A 27949-nucleotide genomic window follows, 5' to 3' on the forward strand; every position below is an offset into this window, starting at 1 on the left:
CCCGGGGCTGGAGCTGCGCTGAGGTGACTGGAGAATTGCTGGTGAGCCCAGCGTGGCAGGACAAGGCCGAGCGCCCGGCTCAGCGAGGTGGGAGGGGAGCAGCGTTCCTGGGCCCTGATCTCCCAGCTGGCGTCAGCTCACTGCCCATGTGAACGCCCTCACGCCCACCAGCGATGGACAAGGAGCCCCTCTGCACGGCAGCTGATCCGTGTTTTCTGCAGCCGTGTCCGAGTCCTTGTCTGCCTTTGATGCCTGAACATGGCTCAGCTGCGCATCCAGAGACCGGCCCTCCGCCTCCTTCTGCTGCCGGCTGCTTGTTGGGGGGAACGAACTCTTAAACAGCGTCCCAGGGCAGTGCTGGATTCTCCTCGCTGGCAAATTTCAAACCAAGCCTGGGGTGGCGGAGGGTGGAGGGGGGTTCTGACAGATCTGCTCCTGTTCAGCCAGTAATTGACTCAAGGCAGGTCTCCAGCCAGGAGTGCACAGGAGGCATGACTAGTTCATCACAGGAATCCCCTCTCTGGGCTTCATCTCCCCCTCCACCGGCGTCTGCTGACTCCCAGGCGCCCCCCGCTCCTCTGCTTTGCTCTGGCTGCCAGGCACACCCTGACCCTTCTTGTCGGTCGGGCTCTCGTTCTCCCCTTCACCCGTCCCGCCGGCCTGGCTCTCGTTCTTCCCCTGACCCGTCCCGCCGGCCTGGCTCTCGTTCTGCCCCTGACTCGTCCCGCCGGCCTGGCTCTCGTTCTCCCGCTGACCCGTCCCGCCGGCCTGGCTCTCGTTCTCCCCCTGACCCGTCCTGCCGGCCTGGCTCTCGTTCTTCCCCTCACCCGTCCCGCCGGCCTGGCTCTCGTTCTGCCCCTGACCCGTCCCGCCGGCCTGGCTCTCCTTCTTCTCCTGACCCGTTCCGCCGGCCTGGCTCTCGTTCTCCCCTTCACCCATCCCGCCGGCCTGGCTCTCGTTCTCCCCCTGACCCGTCCCGCCGGCCTGGCTCTCGTTCCGCACCTCACCCACCCCTGCGGCCTGGCTCTCGTTCTCCCCCTGACCCGTCCCGCCGGCCTGGCTGCGGTTTCTCCCCTGACCCTTTTGTTCAGCCTCGTTTTCAGTCGCCTTCTGACTCTCAGGGCCCTTCTGCGTGTTCCAGGATGACGCCCTTGTGCCCTCATCAGACGCTTTTGATCCAGAAGATTTGGAACTTGCTGGAAAACAAACCGAGCGAGAGGGTGAGTCACCGAAGGGCCCCACGGGGTCAGTTCCTTTGGCGGAACTGCAGCTCCCAGGGTTACCCTGAGCCTGGGGGGGCCATAGGCTGCCCCAGCCCTGCCTGGGAACAGAGGGTAAATCCAGGCCGCTGATCTTCTGACTAGTTCATCAGTCCGGATTTAGGCCTAGAGCCTCACCAGCCCTGGTGTCCATTGCGAGAACTGAAATGGGATTAAGAGAGTTCCTGATTTTGGGTACCCTGATTCATAGTGCTTGAGCAATGGGGGCTGGGGAATACGGCTGGCCCCATGTGACCCTGTCAGCCCCCCATGCAGTGTCCCCGCCATCCTCTCACCGTGGGATCCACAGCCCACAGGCAGCAGAAGGAGACCGACCCCATAGCGTGACCCCTCTGGAGTCGCTCTCCCCTCCTGCCCCTCACCTGTGCCCTGCGCCCCATCCTGCTCCTGTGTCTCGCTCTGGCCCTGGCCCTGAGCAGGTAACAGCGGCTGCTGCTCAGACCCCTCCCCGGCGTCGCTGACCCCGTCATTCCCCATCACCACCATGTCCTCGCCGCGCTTCTTGTCTCCGCTCCCAGCTGGGTCCTCGGGGGGCGTCTCCACGGCACTGTAAAGACCTAGACAGAGACAATGAGACAGACGGGGTCAGTGTGGGGGGGTCTGGGAGACGCGTCCGGCCGGAGCTCGGGGCTGGGAACAGCGGATCCCTGAGAGCAGGAGGGTGAAACCTCCCCTGGGGATGAGCCCTGCTGCAGGGGGCTCAGTTTGTAGAGAAACACCCCCCCCCCCCGTCCCTGGGGTGTCCCTGGCTGTGTCCCCGTCCCCTCAACCTCCCCAGACTCTCTGCTCCCTCTGGCCCTGCGATCCCTCCCCCCTGTGCCCCTGGGGGCTGCTGCTCTGCCCCTCCAGGCCACCCTCCCCCATCTCTCCTGCCCTTCTGGGCATTTCTAGGGTTGCCAACTTTCTAATCGCACAAAACCGAACAGCCTTGCCCCGCACCCTGCCCCACCTCTGCCCCACCCATTCTCCAAGGTCCCGCCCCAGCTCACTCCTTCCCCCCTCCCTCCATCGCTCGCTCTCCCCCACCCTCACTCACTCGCTCATTTTCACCCAGCTGGGGCAGGGGGTTCTGTTGCAGGGGGTGGGGGGCAGGGGTGAGGCCTCCATCTGGGGGTGCAGGCTCTTTGGGGGGCGGGGATGAGGAGTTTGGGGTGCAGGAGGAGGCTCTGGGCTGGGGGGTGGGGCAGAGAGGTTCGGAGTGTCAGAGGGGGCTCTGGGGTGAGGCAGGGGGTTGGGGTACGAGAGGGGGTTCAGGGTGCAGGCTCCGGGAGGGAGTTTGCATGTGGGAGGGGGTTCAGGGCTGGAGTAGGGGGTTGTGGTTCAGGAGGGAGTTGGGGGTGCTGACTCCAGGAGGGAGTTTGGGAATGGAAGGGGACTCAGGGCTGGCGTAGAGGTTCGGGGTGCAAGAGGGGGTTCGGGGTGCAGGCTCCAGGAGGGAGTTTGTGTTTGGGAGGGGGCTCAGGGCTGGGGCAGGGGTTTAGGGTGTGGAAGAAGGTGCTGGGGCAGGCGCCGGGTGGGAGTTTGGATGTGGGAGGGAGCTCAGGGCTGGGGCAGGGGGTTGGGGTGCGGGAGGGGGCGAGGACTCTGGTTGGCACCGACCTCAGACGGCTCCCAGGAAGTGGCCGGCAGGTCCCTCTGGCTCCTAGGCGGAGTCGCGGCTAGATGGCTCCATGAGCTGCACCCACCCACAAGCACCTTCGCCGCACTTCCCATTGGCCGCAGTTCCCAGGGTCAGAGCGACACACGGGGTCAGTGGGGGGAGGGGGGTCTAGGAGACGTGTCCAGCCGGAGTTCGGGGCCGGGAACGGCAGATCCCTGAGAGCAGGAGGGTGAAACCTCCCCTGGGGATGGGCCCTGCTGCAGGGGGCTCAGTCTGTAGAGAGACCCCCCAGCCCCCGCAGCCCCTGGGGTGTCCCTGGCTGTGTCCCTGTCCCCTCACCCCTCCCCGGACACTCTGCATCCCCACAGCCACTGGGCTGGGCCCGTGTTACCTTTCCGCCCCCTCCTCCGTCTCCAGAAGTAAATGGCTAACACAGCCACCATGACTAGCAGCAGTGCGATGCAGACCCCAGTGATGGCCTTCGAAGGAGCCGCGCCTGCACCTGCTGATGAAGGAGCGGGGAAGTCAGAGCCCTGCTCGGGGCAGCTCCCTGTGAACCGTGCTGCTCCCCCAGGAGCCCCAAGGCCAGGCCCCCAGCCAGGGGACATGGGAGACCCCAGGGGTTTCTGGGCTGTGTGTGACGGCAGAGTGCGGATGAACATACCCAGACTGAGCGTCTCTGCTGGGCCCCAGCACCCATGAGAACAGGACAGACGGGTGCCCAGTGGCTGGGTCATTGGTTGCAGGGGCCGAAGGAGACAGGCCATGGCCCAGCTCCCGACACCGCAACTCAGTGCAGGAGGGACATTGTGCTGGGACCAGACGGCCTCACTCCACTGGCCTCTAACCTGCCGAGACCCCAGTTCGGAGGTTAGTGGGGCAGCCGACAGGATCCCCCCCAGCTCTCACACCCGCCGGACTGGGGCCGGGACAGGCTCTGAGACCCAGGGTGGGACAGGGAAATCTCTCCTCATGGGCAGAGCGACAGGAAAATGGGGAACCCAGTGCCCCACTGGCTTAGTATCCCCCCAGCCCAGACTCACATGTGACATCCAGGGGGAACTCCTCCCGCAGGGGCTGAGCCAGGGCCGAGTGGCTGACGCGGCAGGAGAAGATGCTGCCGGAGTCGCTCGCGGTGGGGGTGAAGGTGTAGGTCAGGGTGAGGTTAAAGGTCCCGTCCGGGTTCCTCTGGGGGGAAGAGCGGGAGGCGTCAGTCAGAACCCGCCCGTCTCTCAGCCACGTGACGGTGACGTCCCCGGGGTAGAATCCCCACACGTGGCAGGGGAAGGAGGTCGCTGCGTCTGTTCCGGCCGATCGCCGGGGGATGGAGAGTCTGGGAGCAGCTGGAACGAGATGCCCAGAGTTACATGGAAGAAGCTCCACGAATCCAGCGTCGCGGCCGAGATTTCACTCTCCCGGGAAGCAGGAACGTCACCGTTTAACAAACTCACCTGTCACCTGCAGCTCCAGGTGCTGCTCAGATCGGTCGGGCGTGTAGATGAGGGTGCTGGTGTATCTGTCCTCGTCCTCCACCCTCACATTCCTCAGCCCCAGGGAGCAGTTCCCCCTGCTCAGCTCCTCCGGGAAAAGCTTCACCCCGGGCTGCTGAGTCGGCTGTTCTCTGAGGTACTCAGCCACCTTCTCACCTCCCCGGGCCCAGGCCAGGTAGAATTTAGACAGACTGATGGGTTCGCCCACAGCGAAGCTACACGGCAGCAGCACGTCCGAGCCCAGCACGGCCCTCACCGGAGAGGGCCCCACGGACACGATCAGCTGGGACTCTGGGGGAGAAACACACAGTGAGCTGGGCCCAGTCAAACAATGTGTGTTTTGCTGAACACGTCCACGTGCGAGATGGTCCAGCGGGGACCCAGGGGTCCTGACCTCACCTGCAGGCTGGGGGACGTGTCCTGGAAAGCAGTGACGCTACCAGGAGCTTGGGTCAGAGCGGAAAAGCAACTCACCACCGGCTCCCAGAGCACGAAGGGCTCCTGTGCCCCTGGGAGGTATAAACGGGACCAGCGAGTGGGACGTTCCAGGTGTGATTTACCTCTGTACCTGGTGAGACCAGCACTGGGATCCAGCACCCAACTCTGGTGTCCCCACTTTAGAAAGGACGTGTGTCAAGGCTGCTTCCCCACTCTGAACTTTAGGGTACAAATGTGGGGGCCTGCATGAAAACTTCTAAGCTTAACTACCAGCTTAGATCTGGTCCGCTGCCACCATTCCCAAGTGGATTCCCTTCCCTGGGAAGCCTTGAGAAACTCTTCATCAATTCCCTGGTGAATACAGATCCAAACCCCTTGGATCTAAAAACAAGGAAAAATCAATCAGGTTCTTAAAAAGAAGGCTTTTAATTAAAGAAAAAGGTAAAAATCATCTCTGTAAAATCAGTATGGAAAATAACTTTACAGGGTAATCAAACTTAAAGAGCTCAGAGGACCCCCCTCTAGCCTCAGGTTCAAAGTACAGCAAACAGAGATAAACACTCTAGTAAAAGGTACATTTACAAGTTGAGAAAACAAAGTAAAACTAACACGCCTTGCCTGGGTATTTACTTACAAGTCTGAAATAGGAGAGACTAGTTTAGAAAGATGTGGAGAACCTGGATTGATGTCTGGTCCCTCTCAGTCCCAAGAGCAAACAACTCCCAAACAAAGAGCACAAACAAAAACCTTCCCCCCCGCCAAGATTTGAAAGTATCTTGTTCCCTTATTGATCCTTTGGTCAGATGCCAGCCAGGTTACCTGAGCTTCTTAACCCTTTACAGGGAAAAGGATTTTGGAGTCTCTGGCCAGGAGGGATTTTATAGTACTGTACACAGGACAGCTGTTACCTTTCCCTTTATAGTTATGACAACATGTAAAAGTTGGAGCAGGTGCAGAAAATGGACAGATAAATTCTCGGCAGTCTGGTGATGGGGCCAGACAGTGAGGGCCTGGCAGTGCTCAGTCAGTTCATCAAACAGCAGGCTGAGGGGGACTTGTTCGTAGTGTATAATTTTGTGCCTGGAGAGAAAATCCCTGGGTGCTGAGGGTCCCGTTCACCTAGCAGAGGAAGCTGAACACAACCCAGTGGCCGGGAGCTGGCGCCAGCCACATTCACATTGTGCCTCATTTCCAAAGTGAGCAGCCAGGCTGCCTGCCCACTGGCACCAACCCCCCAGGCAGAAGAGGGGACGGTGTTACTATCTCTGGATGGCTCCAGCCCAGCCGGGAGGCTTTTCAGGAAGGGGCGTTAGCCAGGCAAAGTCACTGGGCCCAGTGCAGGGGTGGCCGGATGAGATTCTCTAGCCGGTGCCCCGCCGGACGTCAGACAAGAGGATCTGGCCCCCTCTGGCCATAAGCCCTGTATCTAGGAAGCGGAGCAGGGGATGGGACCCTGGCTGGGCAATGCGTGGGCCAGTGAAATGAGCCCCGGGCTGCTCCGGAGACAAGGGGATTGTGACGTTATTGATATAATCTGGGACCATACAGAACATTGTTGCAACCATGGTCCTGTAGTGGCATCAAATCTTGTATAAAGGGGGTCAAATGGGGTGTCTAAGACAAGGTTATGGTTTGCTGGTTATGATTATGCTGTCTATATGTGTGTATCAGTTTTGTAGTTGAAGTTATGAATATTGGCTCTATACTGTCTGTATTTCAAACTTATGCTATGCTTCTGGGAAACATCACAAACAAGTTGGTGTCAGCTCTGTCTAGCCTGCTTGATGGCCCATTAAGGACCATCAGCTACACAACTGACCCATGGAGAGAAGGCAAATACGCCTTGTAACTCAGCAAAGTATGCAGGGACTGGCCCATGTGACTCCAGACTCCATTTTGCTGTAATTTTCCACAGTAAGGACAAAGAGGTGTTCTTACACCTGGAAAAGACTATAAAAGGCTGATGCCTCATCTCCATCTTGTCTTCAATCCTGCTTCATACCTCTGGAGGGACTTTGCTACAAACTGAAGCTCTACACAAAGGACTGAATGATCCATCCCAGCTGGGGATGTTCCAGAAACTTGATTTGAACCTGCAGTTTATTCCATCGCTGCTACAAGCCTGAACCAAGAACTTTGCCATTACTGATGTAATTGATTCCATTTAACCAATTAACCAGCTGAGCAGCGAACAGCAGAGGCTAACAGAGGGAGTTTGCCTGGGATCTGTCCGAGAGGAGGTACGCTAAGTGCTGCATTAGGGGGGCTGTGTTGGTGAGTATCATGAGATGGTTGAGTTCAGGATCCTGACACAAGGAAGAAAGGAGAGCAGCAGAATACGGACCCTGTGTGACGAACTGGGACTGTTCTTACTGTGGTCTGTGAATGCTGACAGGGAAGTGGGGCTAGGATAGTCTGCCCAAAGGCAAATACCTGGGCGTGTAACATGAGAGCCCAGGTGACACCGTGGCCCGGGAAACTGAACAAAAACTGTGGGAGGGGTCGCTGAAGAAGAGTGCTGGAAGCTGGGTGGGGAGATGGCTCGGAGGCAGAGATGGCTCTAACCTCCCAAGGGGGGCTGGGATGCCTGGGACCCCCAGATGGACCTAACTGAGGGGGGTCCTGTTGTCTGTGCCTGCAAGACCTGTCTTGGACTGTATTCCTGTCATCCAAATAAACCTTCTGCTTTACTGGCTGGCTGAGAGTCATGGTGAATCGCAGGAAGCCGGGGGTGCAGGGCCCTGAGTTCCCCAATACTCCGTGACATCCTGGACTTCAGAAAAGCAGACTTTGACTCCCTCAGGGAACAGATGGGCAGGATCCCCTGGGAGAATAACATGAGGGGAAAGGAGTCCAGGAGAGCTGGCTGTATTTTAAAGAATCCTTATGGCGGTTGCAGGAACAAACCATCCCAATGTGTAGAAAGAATAATAAATATGGCAGGCGACCAGCTTGGCTAAACAGTGAAATCCTTGCTGACCTTAAACACAAAAAAGAAGCTTACAAGAAGTGGAAGATTGGACAAATGACCAGGGAGGAGTATAATAATATTGCTCAGGCATGCAGGAGAGAAATCAGGAAGGCCAAGGCACAATTGGAGTTGCAGCTAGCAAGAGATGTGAAGAGTAACAAGAAGGGTTTCTTCAGGTATGTTAGCAACAAGAAGGTGGTCAAGGAAAGTGTGGGCCCCTTACTGAATGAGGGAGGCAACCTAGTGACCGAGGATGTGGAAAAAGCTAATGTACTCAATGCTTTTTTTGCCTCTCTCTTCACGAACAAGGTCAGCTACCAGATTGCTGCACTGGGCAGCACAATATGGGGAGAAGGTGGCCAGCCCTCTGTGGAGAAAGAAGTGGTTCGGGACTATTTAGAAAAACTGGATGTGCACAAGTCCATGGGGCCGGATGCGCTGCATCCGAGGGTGGTAAAGGAGTTGGCGGGTGAGATTGCAGAGCCATTAGCCATTATTTTTGAAAACTCATGGCGATCGGGGGAGGTCCCAGATGACTGGAAAAAGGCTAATGTAGTGCCCATCTTTAAAAAAAGGGAAGAAGGAGGATCCGGGGAACTACAGGCCAGTCAGCCTCACCTCAGTCCCTGGAAAAATCATGGAGCAGGTCCTCAAGGAATCAATTCTGAAGGACTTAGAGAGGAAAGTGATCAGGAACAGTCAGCATGGATTCACCAAGGGCAAGTCATGCCTGACTAACCTAATTGCCTTCTATGATGAGATAACTGGCTCTGTGGATGAGGGGAAAGCAGTGGATGTGTTATTCCTTGACTTTAGCAAATCTTTTGATACGGTCTCCCACAGTATTCTTGCCGCCAAGTTAAAGAAGTATGGGCTGGATGAATGGACTGTAAGGTGGTGTGACGAACTGGGACTGTTCTTACTGTGGTGTGTGAATGCTGACAGGGGAGTGTGGCTAGGACAGTCTGCATTGGGGGATGGGAGTCTGCCCGAAGGCGAATACCTGAGCGTGTAACATGAGAACCCAGGAAGGGGTTGGAGGCCAGGTGACACCTTGGCCCGGGAAACTGAACAAAGGCTGTGGGAGGGGTTGCTGAAGGCAGAGTGTTGGAAGCGGGCTGGAGAGATGGCTGGGAGGCAGAGATGGCTCTGACCCCCCCAAAGGGGGGGGGGCTGGGATGCCCTGGGACCCCAAGCTGGACCTAACTGAGGGGGGCCCTGTTGTCTGTGCCTGCAAGACCTGTCTTGGACTGTATTCCTGTCATCCAAATAAACCTTCTGCTTTACTGGCTGGCTGAGAGTCATGGTGAATCGCAGGAAGCCGGGGGTGCAGGGCCCTGAGTTCCCCAATACTCCGTGACAACTGGTGGCAGCGGCGGGATCTACTGCACCCCGTGGACGGCGCTTCCTGCAGTAAGTGACTGGGGAGCAGTAAAACGAAGGGGGATTGACGGGGACCAGGCCGGCTGAAGAGTGAGAGAGAGACGGCTATTACCCCTGGGAGTGTGTGATCAGCGAGAGGGACTTTTGCGGTAACAGGGTCCCCCGGGGGGATCGCAGCAAGTGGTCCCAGGGGCGGAGGAGTCTGCAGCTCGACCCTGGCAGAGAGGCGGTGACCTCGAGAAGGGCTGGCACACTAGGGGTCCCCCTGGGAACTGTGGGGAGCTGTGAGCACACAGGCCGGTGAGTGGCCAGCAGGAAGATGTATGCCAAGCGGCTTAAGAGCGACCTGGTGGAGCTGTGCAAGCAGAGGCGGCTGCGCATTGGGAGGCTCACCAAAGAACAGCTCATTGCCCAGCTGGAGGCGGAAGATCGCGCGAATGAACTGATCCCTGTGTCTCAGGGAAGCAGCCTGGCAAATGCAGCGCAGGCCCCAGAGTCTGTCCCAGCTGGGAGTGGTCAGCCGGCTGCTGAGGGCTTCCCGAGACCCCTCCTTCCTATGCCTAGGGGAAGGGTGGGGAGGAGCCCAGCAAATACCGAAGGCGCCGTGACCCCCCCGGCCAGCAGGGGATCCCCCCAGCGAAGCCCGCCGGCCAGCAGAGGATCCTCCCGGCGACGTTCGGCATCCGTGGAGCGGAATTGGCTGGAATGGGAGAAAGAGCTAAAACTGAGAGAGCTGGAGGATCGTGAACAACAGAGACAGCATGAACGGGAGGAGAAAGAGAGACAGCGTCAGCATGAACTGGAACTGGCGAGACTGAGGGGCAGCGAACCCCTGGCTGCGGTGAGTGAGGGGGGACCCAGGACTGCACGGAGCTTTGATAAGTGCATCCTGGCCCCACGCAAGGAGGGGGAGGACATGGATGACTTCCTGGAGGCCTTTGAGACAGCCTGCGAGCTGCACCGGGTTGATCCCGCGGACAGACTCCGGGTCCTTACCCCCTTACTGGACCCCAAAGCCGTGGCATTGTACCGCCAACTGGAAGAGGCAGAGAAAGGGGACTACGAACTATTCAAAAAGGCCCTGCTACGTGAGTTTGGGCTGACTCCTGAGATGTACCGGGAAAGGTTCCGGAGTCAGGATAAAACCCTTGAGATCTCATATCTGCAACTAGCCATCCGCATGGAAGGATACGCCAGCAAGTGGGCTGATGGGGCCCAGACGAAGGAGGACCTGGTCAAACTGCTGGTACTGGAGCAACTGTATGAGCGGTGCCCATCCAACCTGAGGCTGTGGTTGGTGGACAGAAAGCCAGAGAACCCGCGACATGCAGGCCGGCTGGCCGATGAGTTTGTAAAGAGCCGGTCAGGAGATAAAAGGGAGGAGTCCCAAAGGAACAGTCCCACCACAACGCAGAGAGAGAGTCACCATGGGACCTCCCCGTGGGAAAATACAGAAAAACCCCATCAAAGGGGAACATCCGGCGTCAGGACCATCCGACCCACTCAAGGGGACCCATGGGACATGGGCTGCTACCACTGTGGCCAAAAAGGCCACATACGGGCCCAGTGCCCCAGGCTCAGGGACAGACTGAGCAGACCGAACCCACAGAGGGTTGACTGGGTAGAGACCCAGCTGGGTGAGAGGCAGCATTCCTAGGGAAGGGGGGCTGGCAGAGTACCACCTGCTAAGGAGGGAGGAGAGCTCCAGGCCAGCCCCTCTAGGGGGCTGGATGCTCCAGACTCAGGGTTTTGGTTTATACGGTAGGTGCGGGGCTGTCCCTCCGGAGAGAGTACCTTGTTCCCCTGGAGGTGGATGGGAGGAAGGTCAATGGATACTGGGATACGGGCGCAGAGGTGACGCTGGCCCGGCCCGAGGTGGTGGCCCCAGATCAGGTGGTGCCCAACACCTACCTGACCCTGACAGGGGTGGGCGGAACACCAGTCAAAGTGCCCGTGGCAAGGGTACACCTGAAGTGGGGGGCCAAGGAGGGCCCCAAGGATGTGGGGGTACACCCGTATTTGCCCACTGAGGTATTGATGGGGGGGGACCTGGAGAACTGGCCAAGCAACCCCCAAAGGGCACTGGTTGTGACCCGCAGTCAGAGCCGGCGAGGGGCACTGCGCCCTGGCCTTGGGGGGGGTGCCTTGCCTGAGGCGCAGGACCCGAACCTGGCGTACCCAGCAGAGGCTGCTACGGAGCTTTTACTGGCCTGGGGTCTTTGTTACTGTCCGACAGTACTGCGGATCCTGTGACCCCTGTCAGAGGGGGAGGAAGGCCTGGGACAAGGGGAAAACAGCTTTAGGACCCTTGCCCAGCATAAAGGATCCTTTCCGGAGGGTGGCCAAGGGTAAAAGGGCGGCTCTAAACCAAGAGAGCCCAAAGCACAGACCTCCAGACTGGAGCGCTGGGAGAAGACCACAGCCCAGTTGGAACCCCAGAGGTATGGGGGTGAGGAAAGGGCACGGGCCGCATAAACCTTCCCACATGCGAACTGCGAGTGCCATCAAGCACCCCCGACCTAAGGGGGGGCGTGAAACTGGAGGGGCCTGGTGTAATTCTCACCAAGGAATGGGAGGGATGCGGGGGCATCCTTGGGAACGGGGGTAGGTTCGAACTTCCCCGGGTCACTGGCTAAAGTGACCCTGCTCAGTTCGGTCTCGAAGGGGGGAGAGATGTGACAAACTGGGTCTGTTCTTACTGTGGTGTGTGAATGCTGACAGGGGAGTGTGGCTAGGATAGTCTGCATTGGGGGATGGGAGTCTGCCCGAAGGCGAATACCTGAGCGTGTAACATGAGAACCCAGGAAGGGGTTGGAGGCCAGGTGACACCTTGGCCCGGGAAACTGAACAAAGGCTGTGGGAGGGGTCGCTGAAGGCAGAGTATTGGAAGCGGGCTGGAGAGATGGCTGGGAGGCAGAGATGGCTCTGACCCCCCCAAAGGGGGGGGGGCTGGGATGCCCTGGGACCCCAAGCTGGACCTAACTGAGGGGGGCCCGGTTGTCTGTGCCTGCAAGACCTGTCTTGGACTGTATTCCTGTCATCCAAATAAACCTTCTGCTTTACTGGCTGGCTGAGAGTCATGGTGAATCGCAGGAAGCCGGGGGTGCAGGGCCCTGAGTTCCCCAATACTCCGTGACAGGTGGATAGAAAGCTGGCTAGATTGTCGGGCTCAACAGGTAGTGATCAATGGCTCCATGTCCAGTTGACAGCTGGTTTCGAGCGGAGTGCCCCAGGGGTCAGTCCTGGGGCCGATTTTGTTTAATGTCTTTATTAATGATCTGGAGGATGGTGTGGACTGCACTCTCAGCAAGTTTGCAGATGACACTAAACTGGGAGGCGTGGTAGATACACTAGAGGGTAGGGATCGGATACAGAGGGACCTAGACAAATTAGAGGATTGGGCCAAAAAAAACCTGATGAGGTTCAACAAGGACAAGTGCAGAGTCCTGCACTTAGGACGGAAGAATCCCATGCACTGCTACAGGCTAGGGACCGAATGGCTAGGTAGCAGTTCTGCAGAAAAGGACCTAGGGGTCACAGTGGACGAGAAGCTGGATATGAGTCAACAGTGTGCCCTTGTTGCCAAGAAGACTAACGGTATTTTGGGCTGTATAAGTAGGGGCATTGCCAGCAGATCAAGGAACGTGATCGTTCCCCTTTATTCGAGATTGGTGAGGCCTCATCTGGAATACTGTGTCCAGTTTTGGGCCCCACACTACAAGAAGGATGTGGAAAAATTGGAAAGAGTCCAGCGGAGGGCAACAAAAATGATTAGGGGTCTGGAGCACATGACTTATGAGGAGAGGCTGAGGGAACTGGGATTGTTTAGTCTGCAGAAGAGAAGAATGAGGAGGGATTTGATAGCTGCTTTCAACTACCTGAAGGGGGGTTCCAAAGAGGATGGAGCTCGGCTGTTCTCAGTGGTGGCAGACGACAGAACAAGGAGCAATGGTCTCAAGTTGCAGTGGGGGAGGTCTAGGTTGGATATTAGGAAAAACTTTTTCACTAGGAGAGTGGTGAAGCACTGGAATGGGTTCCCTAGGGAGGTGGTGGAATCTCCTTCCTTAGAGGTATTTAAGGCCTGGCTTGACAAAGCCATGACTGGGATGATTTAGTTGGCGATTGGTCCTGCTTTGAGCAGGGGGTTGGACTAGATGACCTCCTGAGGTCCCTTCCAACCCTGATATTCTATGAGTCTATGATTCCTGGTCCCCAGGTGCTTAAAAACACGTTGGGGTGTACTATGGCTAACAGAATGCAGACAGCAATATCTGTCAAAGTGGAGGTGTCTTGGCATTTAGCCCCCAATGCCATGAGGTGGTGTGCCTCAGTTTCCCCTTCCACACTGCAGCGGGGGCCTGTTATGCTTTTGCTGCTGTGCCAAGCTTCCAGCCTGTTTACAGGTATAAGCTGAAACACAACATGCTTGTGGGACTGTCTTGTCACCATCCCCAGCATGTACAACCGTTTTTTCCATAAATCAGGTATGTCCCACATCTTTAAAGGGTTTACCACTAGTATTAACTCCTTTGTCTTGACCTGTAGATGAAGTAGCAAAAGACACAAGATTAACAGCAAATCTACGGTGAACAGGCTTTGTTCACACAATTTAGCTTGTTTAGTGTCTATTGCATTTTCCAATTTTGTGTACCCTGGTAGGCGCTCTGATGCAGATTCTTCTGCATCTTTGGAGAAGACTCTCAATTCAGGCACGTGTTTGAGGCTTTGGCCAGGAAAGGGTGCACTGCAACCAGGCCTGCCCTCGGCCCCTCCCTCTGAAATTTCTCTGGGTCGGACCCCACATGCTTGTGAAGTTTCCCTAAGGCAAAGTTTTTCTTCCTCCTGCCTTGAAGAGACCGTTTTATCTCTTACGAGTGGAGTAGGAACAACATCTTTCAGTGAAGTGCTTTGGATTGGTAAGACCCCCTCGGACACTCTACTCGCTGTTCCCAAAAGGTCAGCTGGGTGGACTCCCCCCTCCAGGAGATCTGACCCCCAGTCTTCCCTTAAAATCTGATTCACAGGAGAGGGGGCTGACATCTTAAATACAGATTTTTTACCTTCCACCTGGGAAAGAGCCTCCCTACAAAAGGTGGGTGGACTCTCCGGTCCCCCATCACCTTCTGTCTGTACTTCCCTCTCTGGGCCAGACACTCCTGTCCCTCCCAAAAGGGAAGGTGACCCTGATCCAGCTGTGGGCTCACAGTTACTAGATATAACAGATCCTTCACTGGCCAGCAAACACCCCCCACACACACACCCGCTTTCCCTCAGCTTGGGCTTGCTTCCAGCTACAGAGTCCCTGGGGTTTGTTCCCACCACAGCAGTTACCAGGACCCCAACTTCCACCTTCAGGACACACATCTCTGTGCACCCCAGGGCAGGCCCGGCCCCCTGCTGACCTGCAACTTCCTGACAGTCAGCAGCTGTTACAAGGTAGAACATTCCCCTCCCCCGGGCAGATGATCACGGGAGCGGAGCTGGCTTTGTCCAGCCCCTCCAGCGGGGACTTGCCTTGAGCCCCGGGGCTACAGGAACTGGTTACTACCATTCCTGCCTCCAAAGCTGCATTCTTTACTGCTGCAGAGGAATTTAAGAGACACCCTCCTATTCCCCCAGCAGTCCGTGTGACTTCACCCCCCCCACCCCTTGGGGCTTTTAGCACAAGATTCCTTCTTGCTATTAACCAACCCTGGGACAGATTCTGCCACATTCTATCTGTGGATAGAAAGCTGGCTAGATCGTCGGGATCAACGGGTAGTGATCAATGGCTCCATGTCTAGTGGGCAGCCGGTATCAAGTGGAGTGCCCCAAGGGTCGGTCCTGGGGCTGGTTTTGTTCCATATCTTCATTAATGATCTGGAGGATGGTGTGGACTGCACCCTCAGCAAGTTTGCAGATAACACTAAACTAGGAGGTGTGGTAGATACACTAGAGGGTAGGGATCGGATACAGAGGGACCTAGACAAATTAGAGGATTGGGCCAAAAGAAATCTGATGAGGTTCAACAAGGACAAGTGCAGAGTCCTGCACTTAGGACGGAAGAATCCCCTGCACTGCTACAGACTAGGGACCGAATGGCTAGGCAGCAGTTCTGCAGAAAAGGACCTAGGGGTGACAGTGGACGAGAAGCTGAATATGGCATTTGGGGCTGTATAAGTAGGGGCATTGCCAGCAGATCGAGGGACGTGATCATTCCCCTCTATTCGACATTGGTGAGGCCTCATCTGGAATACTGTGTCCAGTTTTGGGCCCCACACTACAAGAAGGATGTGGAAAAATTCAAGCCCAGATTAATGGTGTTAAATTGCCTACTCTGTCACCATATCTACTCTGGTGATGCCATCAGAGGACCCAACCACATCAGCCACGCCATCAGGGGCTCATTCACCTGCACATCTACCAATGTGATATATGCCATCATGTGCCAGCAATGCCCCTCTGCCATGTACATTGGCCAAACCGGACAGTCTCTACGCAAAAGAATAAATGGACACAAATCGGACATCAGGAATGGTAACATACACAAGCCAGTAAGTGAACACTTCAATCTCCCTCGTCATTCTATTACAGATTTAAAAGTCACTATTCTTGAACAACCCTCCCCCCCAAAAAAACAACCCCCCCCAACTTCAGAAACAGACTTCAAAGAGAAACAGCAGAACTAAAATTCATTTGCAAATTTAACACCATTAATCTGGGCTTGAATAGGGACTGGGAGTGGCTGGCTCATTACAGCAGCAGCTTTTCCTCTCCTGGAATTGACACCTCCTCATCTATTACTGGGAGTGGACTACATCCACCCTGATTGAATTGGCCCTAGGGTTACCATCCGTCCGTATTTCCCCGGACAGGTCCGGCTTTTGCGTCTCTAAATAGCCGTCCGGGAGGAATTGGTAACAAGGTTAAAATGTCCGGGGAGGTTTTCTCCCTCACCTCCCTCCCTCCCTTCCATGCAGAGTGTGGCTGCTGATTGGGCGGCTAGGCCGATTGACCCGCTCCCATTGGCCTCCAGCAGCCAGAGCCCTCCCCTGCTCCCCCCTCCCTCTCTCTGTAGTCCTGTGTCCCCGGCCTCCACCTGCCACCCCCCCCGCGCATCCCCCCCTCCATGGGTCCCCCCTCCCTGTCTGCCTCTCCCTTGTCTGCGTGTACTGCCAGAGCCAGCAGCAACTGCTGTCTGCTGCCCCCGGGTCCTAGTGCCCCCATCCACTAATGGGAAGACAGGCTGCCCTTACCCTGCCCTTCCACCCTAGCCCTGAGCCTCTCCAACACCCCAAACCCCCCAGCCCCAGCCCTCATCCCCACACACCCTAATCCTCTGCTCCATCCCTGAGCCCCCTCCTGCATCATGAACCCGTCATCCCCAGACCCACAGCCCTCACCCCTGCATCCCCTCCTATCCCCAAACTCCCTCCCAATCCCCCTCCCCCGTCCCACACACACACCCTGCCCTCAAACTTCCTCCCAAAGCCTGCACCCCCTCCCTTTGCACCACCTCTCACCCCCAAACTCCATCCCAGAGCCTGCACCCCTCACCCCCTCCTGCACACCCACCCCCTGCCCCAGCCTGGAGCCTGCACCCAGCACCCAAACTCTATCCCAGAACCTGCACCCCTCCTGCACCCTAATCCCCAGCCCAGGACCTGCACCCCAGACCTCCTCCCCCCACCAACCCCCTTCCCAGAGCCTTAGGCAGGTGGGGTGGTGGGTTCTGGGCACCACCAAAATTTCTACGACCCTGCCACCCATGCGAGTGGATAAGGGTCAGGGCAGTCAGGGGACAGGTAGGGTCCTGGGGGAGGCAGTTAGGGTAGGCGGTTCTCAGCAGGGGGCAGTCAGGGGACAAGAAGCAGGGGGGGTTGGGGTTCTGAGGGGAGCAGTCAGGGGTTGGGAAGTGGGAGGGAGTGGATGGGGCGGGGCGGGGCTAGGGCGGGGCTTCCCCCCCCCCCCCAGTGTCCTCTTTTTTGTTTGTGGAAATATGGTAACCCTAGAATTGGCCCTGTCAACACTGGTTCTCCACTTGCGAAGTAACTCCCTGCTCTCCATGTGTCAGTATATAATGTCTGCATCTGTAACTTTCACTCTATGCATCCGAAGAAGTGAGGTTTTTACCCACGAAAGCTTATGCCCAAATAAATCTGTTAGTCTTTAAGGTGCCACCAGACTCCTTGTTGTCTGTATGGAAAGAGGCCACAGCCTGGCTCTGAGAAGCAGCAGCTTCATGTGTTACCTGGTGCTGTTCCCACTCAGCAAGTGACACTTATTCCTCAAGTGCTCAGTGGACTTACAATGATAGCACCTCTTGGGCTCCTCTGCTTGTACAGGAGATCTGGGATGAGCAGCAGGGGAATGGGGAGATGAACGCCCAGCCTCCTTTTTCCCAGGGGTAAAACGGTGATTCTGCTTTCCACCCCCACCCTGTACCCCTCTGCCACTGGTTTACGTTTAATTGTAGCTTGTGATTGCTCATAAGAGTCTGCAAATCCAGCTAATTCCCCCACTGCATCCACCTTTTTGTCGCACAAATACAGCTTACATCATCACTGCACATATTCAATAATTGTTCCTGAGTAACCAAATCACACATTCCTTCCAAGCTTGTAATGCCTTTTCCCCTCACCCACTTATCTAACAAGTCTCTCATTTCATTTACATAAGCCACATTACTCAATCCAGATCCCTTCTTCAGACTTCTGAATTTAACCCTGTAGGTTTCAGGTGTAATCTGAAACTGTTTCAAAACAAGTTCCTTAAATTTACCATAGTTTGAAGCATCGTCAATGCTTATTGACTATGTCCAGAGCCAGGCCAGTCAATTTTGCTACCAATGGGGTCATCTTTTGATCTTCAGGGGTAGCATGGAGGGTGCACAGTCTCTCAAAGGTGATCAAGGTCGCTGGCTTCATCATACTGTGGACATAGTCACTTCCATTTGTGGATTTTTGGGGAAGTGGAGCCAGCATGGGGAGGGTTTTGCCTCTTCCCCTCCATTACAGTCAGTTCATGCTTCTGAGCCTCAATCTGGGCCTGTATTTCTCGGTCTCTTAACTCCAGGCTCTTTTGTCCCTGGCTGCCTCTGCTCCAATAGCCCTTCTGTGCGCAGTTGCCTCTGCTTCTTTGAGCTTCAATTGAAACTCCTGGTCCTTTGCCTTCTCTTCTGCTTCCACCTGCTTCTCTAGTTTAGTAGCTGCCTCACTGGAGGTCATTTTCCTGCTTTCTTGTGCTGGGCCACACCCCTCTGCAGTTCATTGAAACTGAGATGCACTCAGCGCAGGGGCTTCTTAATTAACAGAGACTTTCCCAGCGCCCAGTGTTCAGCCTTTCTGGGCAGTTTGCAACCTGTGCAGTTCTAGCTTCTTCTGATCTTCACTCTTACTTATTTTGCTTCCTTTTCTGTCCCTACTTCCCTTGCCCGAAATAAGCAAACAGAAAATAACAAACCAGTAACCACTTTGTCTGTTCTCCAGCCATCACACCCAAAACTCACTTAAAATCACTACCAGTATCTCAAAGCAATCAGCTGTGCACAGATCCTGCTCACTGTGACGGGTTGGATCACAGAGACCCCCTTGGGAACTGCCACCTGATGTGCTGAGACTACCTCTGAGCCCGTTTTACCTGCCAGCTTGGGACTTCAGTGCCCTGCCTGGTTTGAGTCAGACACGCCAGCCTGCTGCAACCCAGACCCAGGTCTGAACCACGTCCCCCAAAAGCTGCAGGCTTAAGAAGTGCTCCTGTCTCCAGCACTCAGATACCCAGCTCCCAAAGGGGTCCAAACCCCAAATAAATCCATTTTACCCCATATAAAGCTTATGCAGGGTAAACTCATAAATTATTCGCCCTCTATAACTGATAGAGAGATATGCACAGCTATTTGCCCCCCCCCCCCCCAAGTATTAATACATACTCTGGGTTAATTAATAAGTAAAAAGTAATTTTATTAAATACAAAAAGTAGGATTTAAGTGGTTCCAAGTAATAACAGACAGAATAAAGTGAATTACCAAGCAAAATAAAATAAAACACACAAGTCTAAGCCTAATACAGTAAGAAAGTGATTACAGATAAAATCTCACCCTCAGAGATGTTCCAGTACTTCTTTTACAGACTAGTCTCCTTCTAGTCCGGGTCCAGCAATCACTCACCCCCCGCCCTTTGGTTACTGTCCTTTGTTCCAGTTTCTTTCAGGTATCCTTTGGGGTGGAGAGGCTACCTCTTGAGCCAGCTAAAGACAAAATGGAGGGGTCTCCCAGGACTTTATATAGTTCCTCTCTTGTGGGTGGACACCCCTCCCTCCCCCATGTAGAAATCCAGCTACAAGATGGAGTTTTGGAGTCACATGGTCAAGTCACATGTCCATGCATGACTCAGTTCCTTACAAGCCAGGCCACATTCCTGGGAAAGTTCAGATGTGGATTGGCGTCTCTCAAAGTTCATTATTAGCTTATGTTTCTTGATCGGGCACTTACTGAAAATAGTCTTTTTTCAAGAAGCTGACCAACTGCTTCACTGAGGCTACTTAAAATCAAACAAGTACACGGCCAATATTCATAACTTCGAATACAAAAATTATACATGCACATAAACAGGATGAATATATCCAGTAGTTCATAACCTTTGCAGAGATATGTTACATGGCATATGTAGCATAAAACATTTTCCAGTTCTGTCATATTTACACTCATAAGCATATTTCTATTAAGCATTATGGGGTGCACCGTCACAGGGGTCCCTGTGTCTCTATGCTCCAGTCCCCCCAGCCCAGACTCACCTGTGACATCCAGAGGGAACTCCTCCTGCAGGGGCTGGGCCAGAGCCGCGTGGCTGACGTGGCAGGAGAAGATGCTGCCGGAGTCGCTTGCGCTGGGGGTGAAGGTGTAGGTCAGGGTGAGGTTAAAGGTCCCGTCTGGGTTCCTCTGGGGGGCAGAGCAGGTGGAGTGGGTCAGAACCCGTCCGTCTCTCAGCAACGTGATGGTGACGTCCCGGGGGTAGAATCCCCACACGTGGCACAGGAAAAAGCTCTCAGTATCTGTCCTGGCCAATCGCCGGGGGATGGAGATTCTCGGAGCCGCTGGAAGTTACAGAGGAGCAACAAGTTTGACTCTCACATCCTCACCAACACTGCCCCTTGCCCTTGTTTGTGAGCATTCACACAACACTGCACGGGGGGCACCACACATACACACCCCTCTCACACCCCACACCTTGCAGGGAATCCAGCAGTACAGGGACCCTGGCCCATCACACCCACCAGCCCAGCGTGTTTCTCTTAGGGGCCAGTCTCCTCACCGGCCACGCTGAGGGTCGTCTCACTCTGCAGCTCCTCCACGCCGTACCCGACGATACATTTATAGGGCCCCTGGTCAAACGGCGTCACTCTGGCCAGCGACAGCGAGGCGTTCCCGTTCCTTAGCTCCTGCTCCGAGATGCTGGCTCCGGGCTGGGGTGCTCCCTGCCCCGGTGGGTACTCCAGTATCCGGCGCCCTGAGAAATGCCACTGAACCCGCAGGGAGCTCAGGTCAATCTGCTCCCCAATGCTGAACCGGCATTTCAGCAGCGCCCCAGAGCCCAGCGGGGCCTGGGAGGACGGGGGGGTGTAGATCTGCAGCTGGGAGCCTGCTAGGAGAAAAGAGACGTCCGGCTGAGCGGGGAGAGGGGCTGATCCAGCAGCGCAGCCCGTAGCCCCTAACAGCAGAGCCCCAGCCAGGCCCTGACTGACCTCACCCTGCCCAGCAGGAGTCACCGCCCCAGGCCAGGGCAGTCCCAGCCCACAGGTGCCCAGCGCAGGGCAGGTAGTGAGGAGCTGGGCCCTGCCCCCACTTTATGGGGATGGCAAAATCCTTATAATTTTCCCTCTACCCCCTCAATACTCCCCTCTGCCTCCTGCCCCCCATTCCCTGCAATACTCCCTGTAGCCCTAAGGATTAATTTGCTGCTTTGTATAAATATATATTTTTTATAAATTTGAGTATTTAATGTAATAGACTTACCCATTTATATTAAAAATAAGTTTGGCTGTAATGTAAAAGACCTACAGACAGGGCCGGCTCTAACTTTTTTGCCGTCCCAGGCAAAAAAGAAGAGCGCCGCCCCGCCATAGCCCCCTGCCCCCCCCCAGCGCCGCGCCGGGCCGCTCAATCCCCCCCCTCCCCCACCGAGAGCCTCGCCGGGCCGCTCAACCACTCCGAGCACCGCGCCACTCAAATCCCCTCGAGTGCCGCGCCAGGCCGCTCAACCCCCCCCCAGCACCGCACCGCCAAACCCTCCCCAGCGCCGGGCCGCTCAACCTCCCACCCCCCTGAGCACCGCGCGGTGCCGGGACGCTCAACCCCCCCGAGCGCCGCGCCGCTCAACTCCCCGCACCCCTCCGAGTGCCGCATCGGGCTGCCAAAGCCCCCCGCAAGCGCCACACCACCAAAACACCCCCCGCACTGCCCAGCTGAAACAAAAACAAAAACAAAAAAAACCCTTGAGCGCCGCCCCGCCGAACAAAAAAAACAAAAACAAAAACACCGCGAGTGCCCCCTGCCACCCCAATATTGGCCACCCCTTCTAAGGTGCCACCCCAAGCATGTGCTTGGTCGGCTGGTGCCTGGAGCTGGCCCTGCCTACAGGCCAAAACCCTGTATGTTAAGCTAATGCAAAGTTAACACATTTTGGGACCCTTACCCAGAAAAGTAAAATTAGACAAAACACCCACGTAGATGTCTAAAGACCTTTGCCTGAACCAATAACAATAAAGGGTGGAAAAAGGGAATTATTGCCCACAAATCTAACAAGTACACCACAAACGCGTACATACCTGTCATCCATACGCACATACATACTAGCCTATGGGGTAAATGTACCCTAACATTTCTGTGGGGGGGGAAATAAAATTTGGGCATAAAAGGAAGGATTTCCGACTAATGCCCTATAAAAAGGCGAGGCAGCTCACCATTAGGCCGGCAATCTACCCACCTATCTGCTCCTGTCTACTCTTCATTGCCTCCACCTTCAACTACATATTGATGCTACCCATCTACGACGGCTATTAACTATTAATAGGCCATATTTTATTTCTTTTCAAACTGTAAGTTTAAAGGACCTTAATTTCCCTTATGTTTTATTTTAGTTAAGACATACAAAGTTAAGTAAAAAAAGTAAACAGCTCTGCATTTAACTTCCTCTACCAGAGGTGTAAAAACAAACATTGCCATAGGCCTGGTACCACATCTCCCAACACCAGGTTATCAAAACAGGGTGTAAGTATTAAATAAACTTTACAGCTTATAATCTTTTATATATATAAACTGTAATACTTGTAACTCTGTAATTCTGTTTTACCAGTTGCTTACTATTTCATTAATTTTAATAAAAGGTCTTTGACTATATCTGTCTCAGTGTAAGCTTCCTGTCATGCCCCCGAAGTTCCTTTTATAAACTCTGTGAAGCCTAATTCAGGACAAACTTTATCTTCTAATCAAACAAATTGGCGAGCCAAAATCCATACTAATTAATACCCATAATAATAATTATTAAAATTATTAATTAAAATTAATAAAATAAAATAAAATTAAATGAATAAATTAAATCAACACTACTAACACACCCCAAATCAGGCTATAAGGTATATCATGTTTTAGGGAAGTTGAATTTGTTGTTGAGGTTTTACATTCTCCCCCCTTAGAATTTTTATCTAAGGGCCACATCCTTTTTTAACCACTAGAGGGCAATGAAGTTACTTTTATTAATTGATATTTAAAAGTAACATTCTTTCCTTTAATTTTTTTAACCTGTTGAATTGGGTTGTTGATAAGTTTCGGGTTGAGTAAAATAGTTCGTTTCTTTTTTGTTGGTATGTTCTGTTGCTTGTGCTTAGGCAATTGAGCACGATTGGGTCGTCTGGTTTGCTGGGGTTGCAATAGTTTAGTTTTAGACTTAGGATTTTGGCTTAGTTTTACCCTTAGAGCAACAATAAGGTGTAATAAGTTAGAAATATTAATGTTAATTTTATGGTTGCAATTTGCTGGGCTCCAGTTGTTGCGATTTTGTTTGATGCTGTTTACTTAAGTTCTGAGGAGGAAGTTGCTCCTGCAACCTGGACGATCGATAGAGCTTTAACTGGTTAGCATGGTAAATTTTGTTTTTATTATGCTTTCCTTCTGTTATTTTAATTTTATATACTGCTGAACTGAGTTTATTAATGATTTGGAAAGGTTCGATCCATTGGTTACACAACCTATGTTTTGGTGACTTATATGATAACAACATTACTTGATTTTCTACCTTTTAAGTATTTTTTTTCTGGTTTTTGTTAAAGTAAGCCTTTGCCTTACGTTTGGATTTTTCCAATTTGGCAGCTACCTGCAAGTGGATTTGATTTAAATGTTTTTGCAGATTTTGCAGGTAGGTATCCATTTTTATTTCCTTTAATTGAGTGCCACTGGTGTGCCAAATTAAATGTTTTGGTAATCGCATTGTTCGGCCTGTCATTACTTTAAAAGGTGTTTTATTAGTAGATGCAGCCGGTGTTGCCCTCAATGCCATTAAAATTAAGGGCATGAGGGTGTCCCAGTTACATTCATTGGCAGCAACCAGTTCCTTAGCATCACTTTTATAGTTTGATTGGTTTGTTTCACTATCCCAGACGACTGAGGACTGTATGGAATGTGTAGTTTTTGCAGGACTCCCATTTATTTAAAAAGAACAGGAGTACTTGTGGCACCTTAGAGACTAACAAATTTATTAGAGCATAAGCTTTCGTGGACTACAGCCCACTTCTTCGGATGCATACAGAATGGAACATATATTGAGGAGATCTATATACACACATACAGAGAGCATAAACAGGTGGGAGTTGTCTTACCAACTCTGAGAGGCCAATTAAGTAAGAGAAAAAAAACTTTTGAAGTGATAATCAAGCTAACCCAGTACAGACAGTTTGATAAGAAGTGTGAGAATACTTACAAGGGGAGATAGATTCAATGTTTGTAGGTTTCAGAGTAACAGCCATGTTAGTCTGTATCCGCAAAAAGAAGAACAGGAGTACTTGTGGCACCTTAGAGACTAACAAATTTATTAGAGCATAAGCTTTCGTGGACTACATGGCTCAGCCATTCCCAGTCCTTATTCAATCCTTTGTTGATTGTGTCTACTTTGCATATCAATTCCAGCTCAGCAGTCTCTCGTTGGAGTCTGTTTTTGAAGTTTTTCTGTTGTAATATAGCCACCCGCAGGTCTGTCACTGAATGACCAGACAGGTTAAAGTGTTCTCCCACTGGTTTTTGAGTATTATGATTCCTGATGTCAGATTTGTGTCCATTAATTCTTTTGCGTAGAGACTGTCCAGCTATCTTCGAGACACCACTGACTTCCTGAGGAAACTACAATCCATCGGTGATCTTCCAGAAAACACCATCCTGGCCACTATGGACGTAGAAGCCCTCTACACCAATATTCCACACAAAGATGGACTACAAGCTATCAGGAAAAGTATCCCTGATAATGTCACAGCTAACCTGGTGGCTGAACTTTGTGATTTTGTCCTCAGCCACAACTATTTCACATTTGGGGACAATATATACCTTCAAGTCAGCGGCACTGCTATGGGTACCCGCATGGCCCCACAATATGCCAACATTTTTATGGCTGACTTAGAACAACGCTTCCTTAGCTCTCGTCCCCTAACGCCCCTACTCTACTTGCGCTACATTGATGACATCTTCATCATCTGGACCCATGGAAAAGAAGCCCTTGAGGAATTTCACCATGATTTCAATAATTTCCATCCCACCATCAACCTCAGCCTAGATCAATCCACACAAGCGGTCCATTTCCTGGACACTACTGTGCTAATAAGCGATGGTCACATAAATACCACCCTATACCGGAAACCTACTGACCGCTACACTTACCTACATGCCTCCAGCTTCCATCCAGGACACACCACACGATCCATTGTCTACAGCCAAGCTCTAAGATATAACCGCATTTGCTCCAATCCCTCGGATAGAGACAAGCACCTACAAGATCTCTATCAAGCATTCTTAAAACTACAATACCCACCTGCTGAAGTGAAAAAACAGATTGACAGAGCCAGACGAGTACCCAGAAGTCACCTCCTACAAGACAGGGCCAACAAAGAAAATAACAGAACACCACTAGTTGTCACCTTCAGCCCCCAACTAAAACCTCTCCAGCGCATCATCAGAGATCTACAACCTACCCTGAAAGATGATCCTTTACTCTCACAGATCTTGGGAGACAGACCTGTCCTTGCTTACAGACAACCCCCCAACCTAAAGCAAATACTCACCAGCAACCACACATCACTGAACAAAACCACTAACCCAGGAACCTATCCTTGTAACAAACCCCGATGCCAACTCTGTCCACATATCTATTCAAGTGACATCATCATAGGACCTAATCACATCAGCCACACCATCAGGGGCTCGTTCACCTGCACATCTACCAATGTGATATATGCCATCATGTGCCAGCAATGCCCCTCTGCCATGTACATTGGCCAAACCGGACAGTCTCTACGCAAAAGAATTAATGGATACAAATCTGACATCAGGAATCATAATACTCAAAAACCAGTGGGAGAACACTTTAACCTGTCTGGTCATTCAGTGACAGACCTGCGGGTGGCTATATTACAACAGAAAAACTTCAAAAACAGACTCCAACGAGAGACTGCTGAGCTGGAATTGATATGCAAAGTAGACACAATCAACAAAGGATTGAATAAGGACTGGGAATGGATGAGCCATTACAAACATTGAATCTATCTCCCCTTGTAAGTATTCTCACACTTCTTATCAAACTGTCTGTACTGGGTTAGCTTGATTATCACTTCAAAAGTTTTTTTTCTCTTACTTAATTGGCCTCTCAGAGTTGGTAAGACAACTCCCACCTGTTTATGCTCTCTGTATGTGTGTATATATATCTCCTCAATATATGTTCCATTCTGTATGCATCCGAAGAAGTGGGCTGTAGTCCACAAAAGCTTATGCTCTAATAAATTTGTTAGTCTCTAAGGTGCCACAAGGACTCCTGTTCTTTTCGCGGATACAGACTAACACGGCTGCTACTCTGAAACCATTTATTTAAGACAGTCCCTAAAGAACTGTCCCATGAAATGTGATCCCTGGTCCGATTCTACCTTTGCAGGGATTTATGTTTATTACCATGTGGTGCCTGTTTATGCGTCTGTCTAGGTGTTTGCCTAGGCATTTGCCTAGGTTTTGACTTGGGTTTGTTGAATTTATACTGCAGGTAACCTAAAATAAGGAAATTAATTTTAATTGCAATTTTTTGGATAATTACCCATTTTTTTAATTTAAAATTTTGGGGGGGAGTTGTTGCAGGGTTATTACCTTCATTTATTAACTGGGTAATAATTTGTTGGGCTTTGTCCATATTGTTAGAATTTGGATGAGGTGAGTCTTTTTAAGAGCTATTAATGATTTTAGCTGTAACCCTAGTGGGGGAATATAGGCCAGAAAGGTGGGTGTGCTTTGGATAGTTAAATTTTGATAAGCGGGGTTAGACTGGATAATGGTGATGTTTTCAAAAGTGGGAATAGGGGAAATAGCTTGATTTCCTATTATCGTGGGTTGCTTTGGGGTAAAACAGAAATTTGGCTCTGTGATAGGGACCATATTGGTACCTCTTTTGGTTGGTAACCACGCAAAATTGGTTACTTTTAGCATAGGTTACCCTTTTCATTGGTGTTTTTTACGTGGTTAGCCTTACCAGGCATGACGATGATGAATTTTGTATTTTATTTTTTTGTAGTTTACACAAAACAGTGTTTGTTTCAAACACATTATACCTACAGATACCCTGAGGCCCTTTTTCAGAACAGGCCATCTGTGGCACTTTCAGGTCTGAGTTGGAGTGTGATAGACCACCAGGGGAGGTGCGTTAATGCGTTTCCTGTAGTTGTTATCTTTGAGGTGACCTATAGAATGGCCAGCAGCCAATTGCCTGTACACATCCTTGTCTGGGTTAAACACTGGTAACGAGACCGTGAATGAGACATACAAAGACTGTGTCATCATACAATCTTTTGAAAAAGAACAACTGTTTCGGTTGGGGTGAGGTGTCACAGATCCTATTTCTTTTATAGCACCCACTGACAAATGCTGGCATGAATTTAAACAAGTGGATTTTTCCTTTTTCAGCTTTTGAAAACATTTAGGACAGTACCAACTTAACAGCTGCTTATTTTTAATTAAGTTAGGGCTCAGGGCAGACCCAGCGGCTGAGGCCGGGCAGAGCTGGGCAGTGACTGACCCACCTGTACCCAGGCCCCGTCCCTGGGACTTTACTCTGCTGGGGAGCCCCGGAGCCGTGCCCTGCCCTGCCCTGCCCCAGGACACCGGGGACTCTGTACTTACCAGCCACCCTGAGGACGAAGAGGGGGACGAGGAGAACCCCCAGTCCCACGGTCCCTGCCCTCCGTCCCCACAGAGTTGCCATCTCCGGAGCTGGCAGGGCCCCCAGTGAATTCCCTTTCACTTTCCATGGATCTCGGGGAGGGGCTGTAACAACGTGCAAAGTGCAAGGATCAGGAGTTCTGATGTCGCTGGGTGAGGCTCAGACACACCTGCCCAGCGCTGGCACGAACGTGCTCCCTGGGACAGTCCTTGCCCCCCCACACACACCGTCAGGGACTGGCTCAGAGGTGGCACCCACTTGGCCTTGCCAGGGAGCCGTTCACTGCTGCACAGACCCACGGCCAGACAGCAGTCCCCACTCCCAGCGCTCTGGGGTGAATCAGCCATGGGCTGTCC

General features: G+C 52.8%; 1 protein-coding gene across 1 annotated transcript; it reads right to left on the reverse strand.

Annotated features, from left to right (window-relative positions):
• Positions 1 to 3215: 3215 nt before the first annotated feature.
• On the reverse strand, positions 3216 to 27635 carry LOC128829621 (natural cytotoxicity triggering receptor 3 ligand 1-like). Its single transcript, XM_054015098.1, has 6 exons — positions 27554 to 27635; positions 20451 to 20780; positions 19933 to 20232; positions 4332 to 4661; positions 3924 to 4223; positions 3216 to 3385 (listed from the first exon to the last, which is right to left on the reverse strand). Exons 1-6 carry the CDS (start codon positions 27633 to 27635, stop codon positions 3216 to 3218), a joined length of 1512 nt encoding a protein of 503 aa, XP_053871073.1.
• Positions 27636 to 27949: the final 314 nt, after the last annotated feature.

This window comes from Malaclemys terrapin, unplaced genomic scaffold (assembly GCF_027887155.1).
Source record: "Malaclemys terrapin pileata isolate rMalTer1 unplaced genomic scaffold, rMalTer1.hap1 H_1, whole genome shotgun sequence".
NCBI classification, from domain to species: domain Eukaryota; kingdom Metazoa; phylum Chordata; order Testudines; family Emydidae; genus Malaclemys; species Malaclemys terrapin.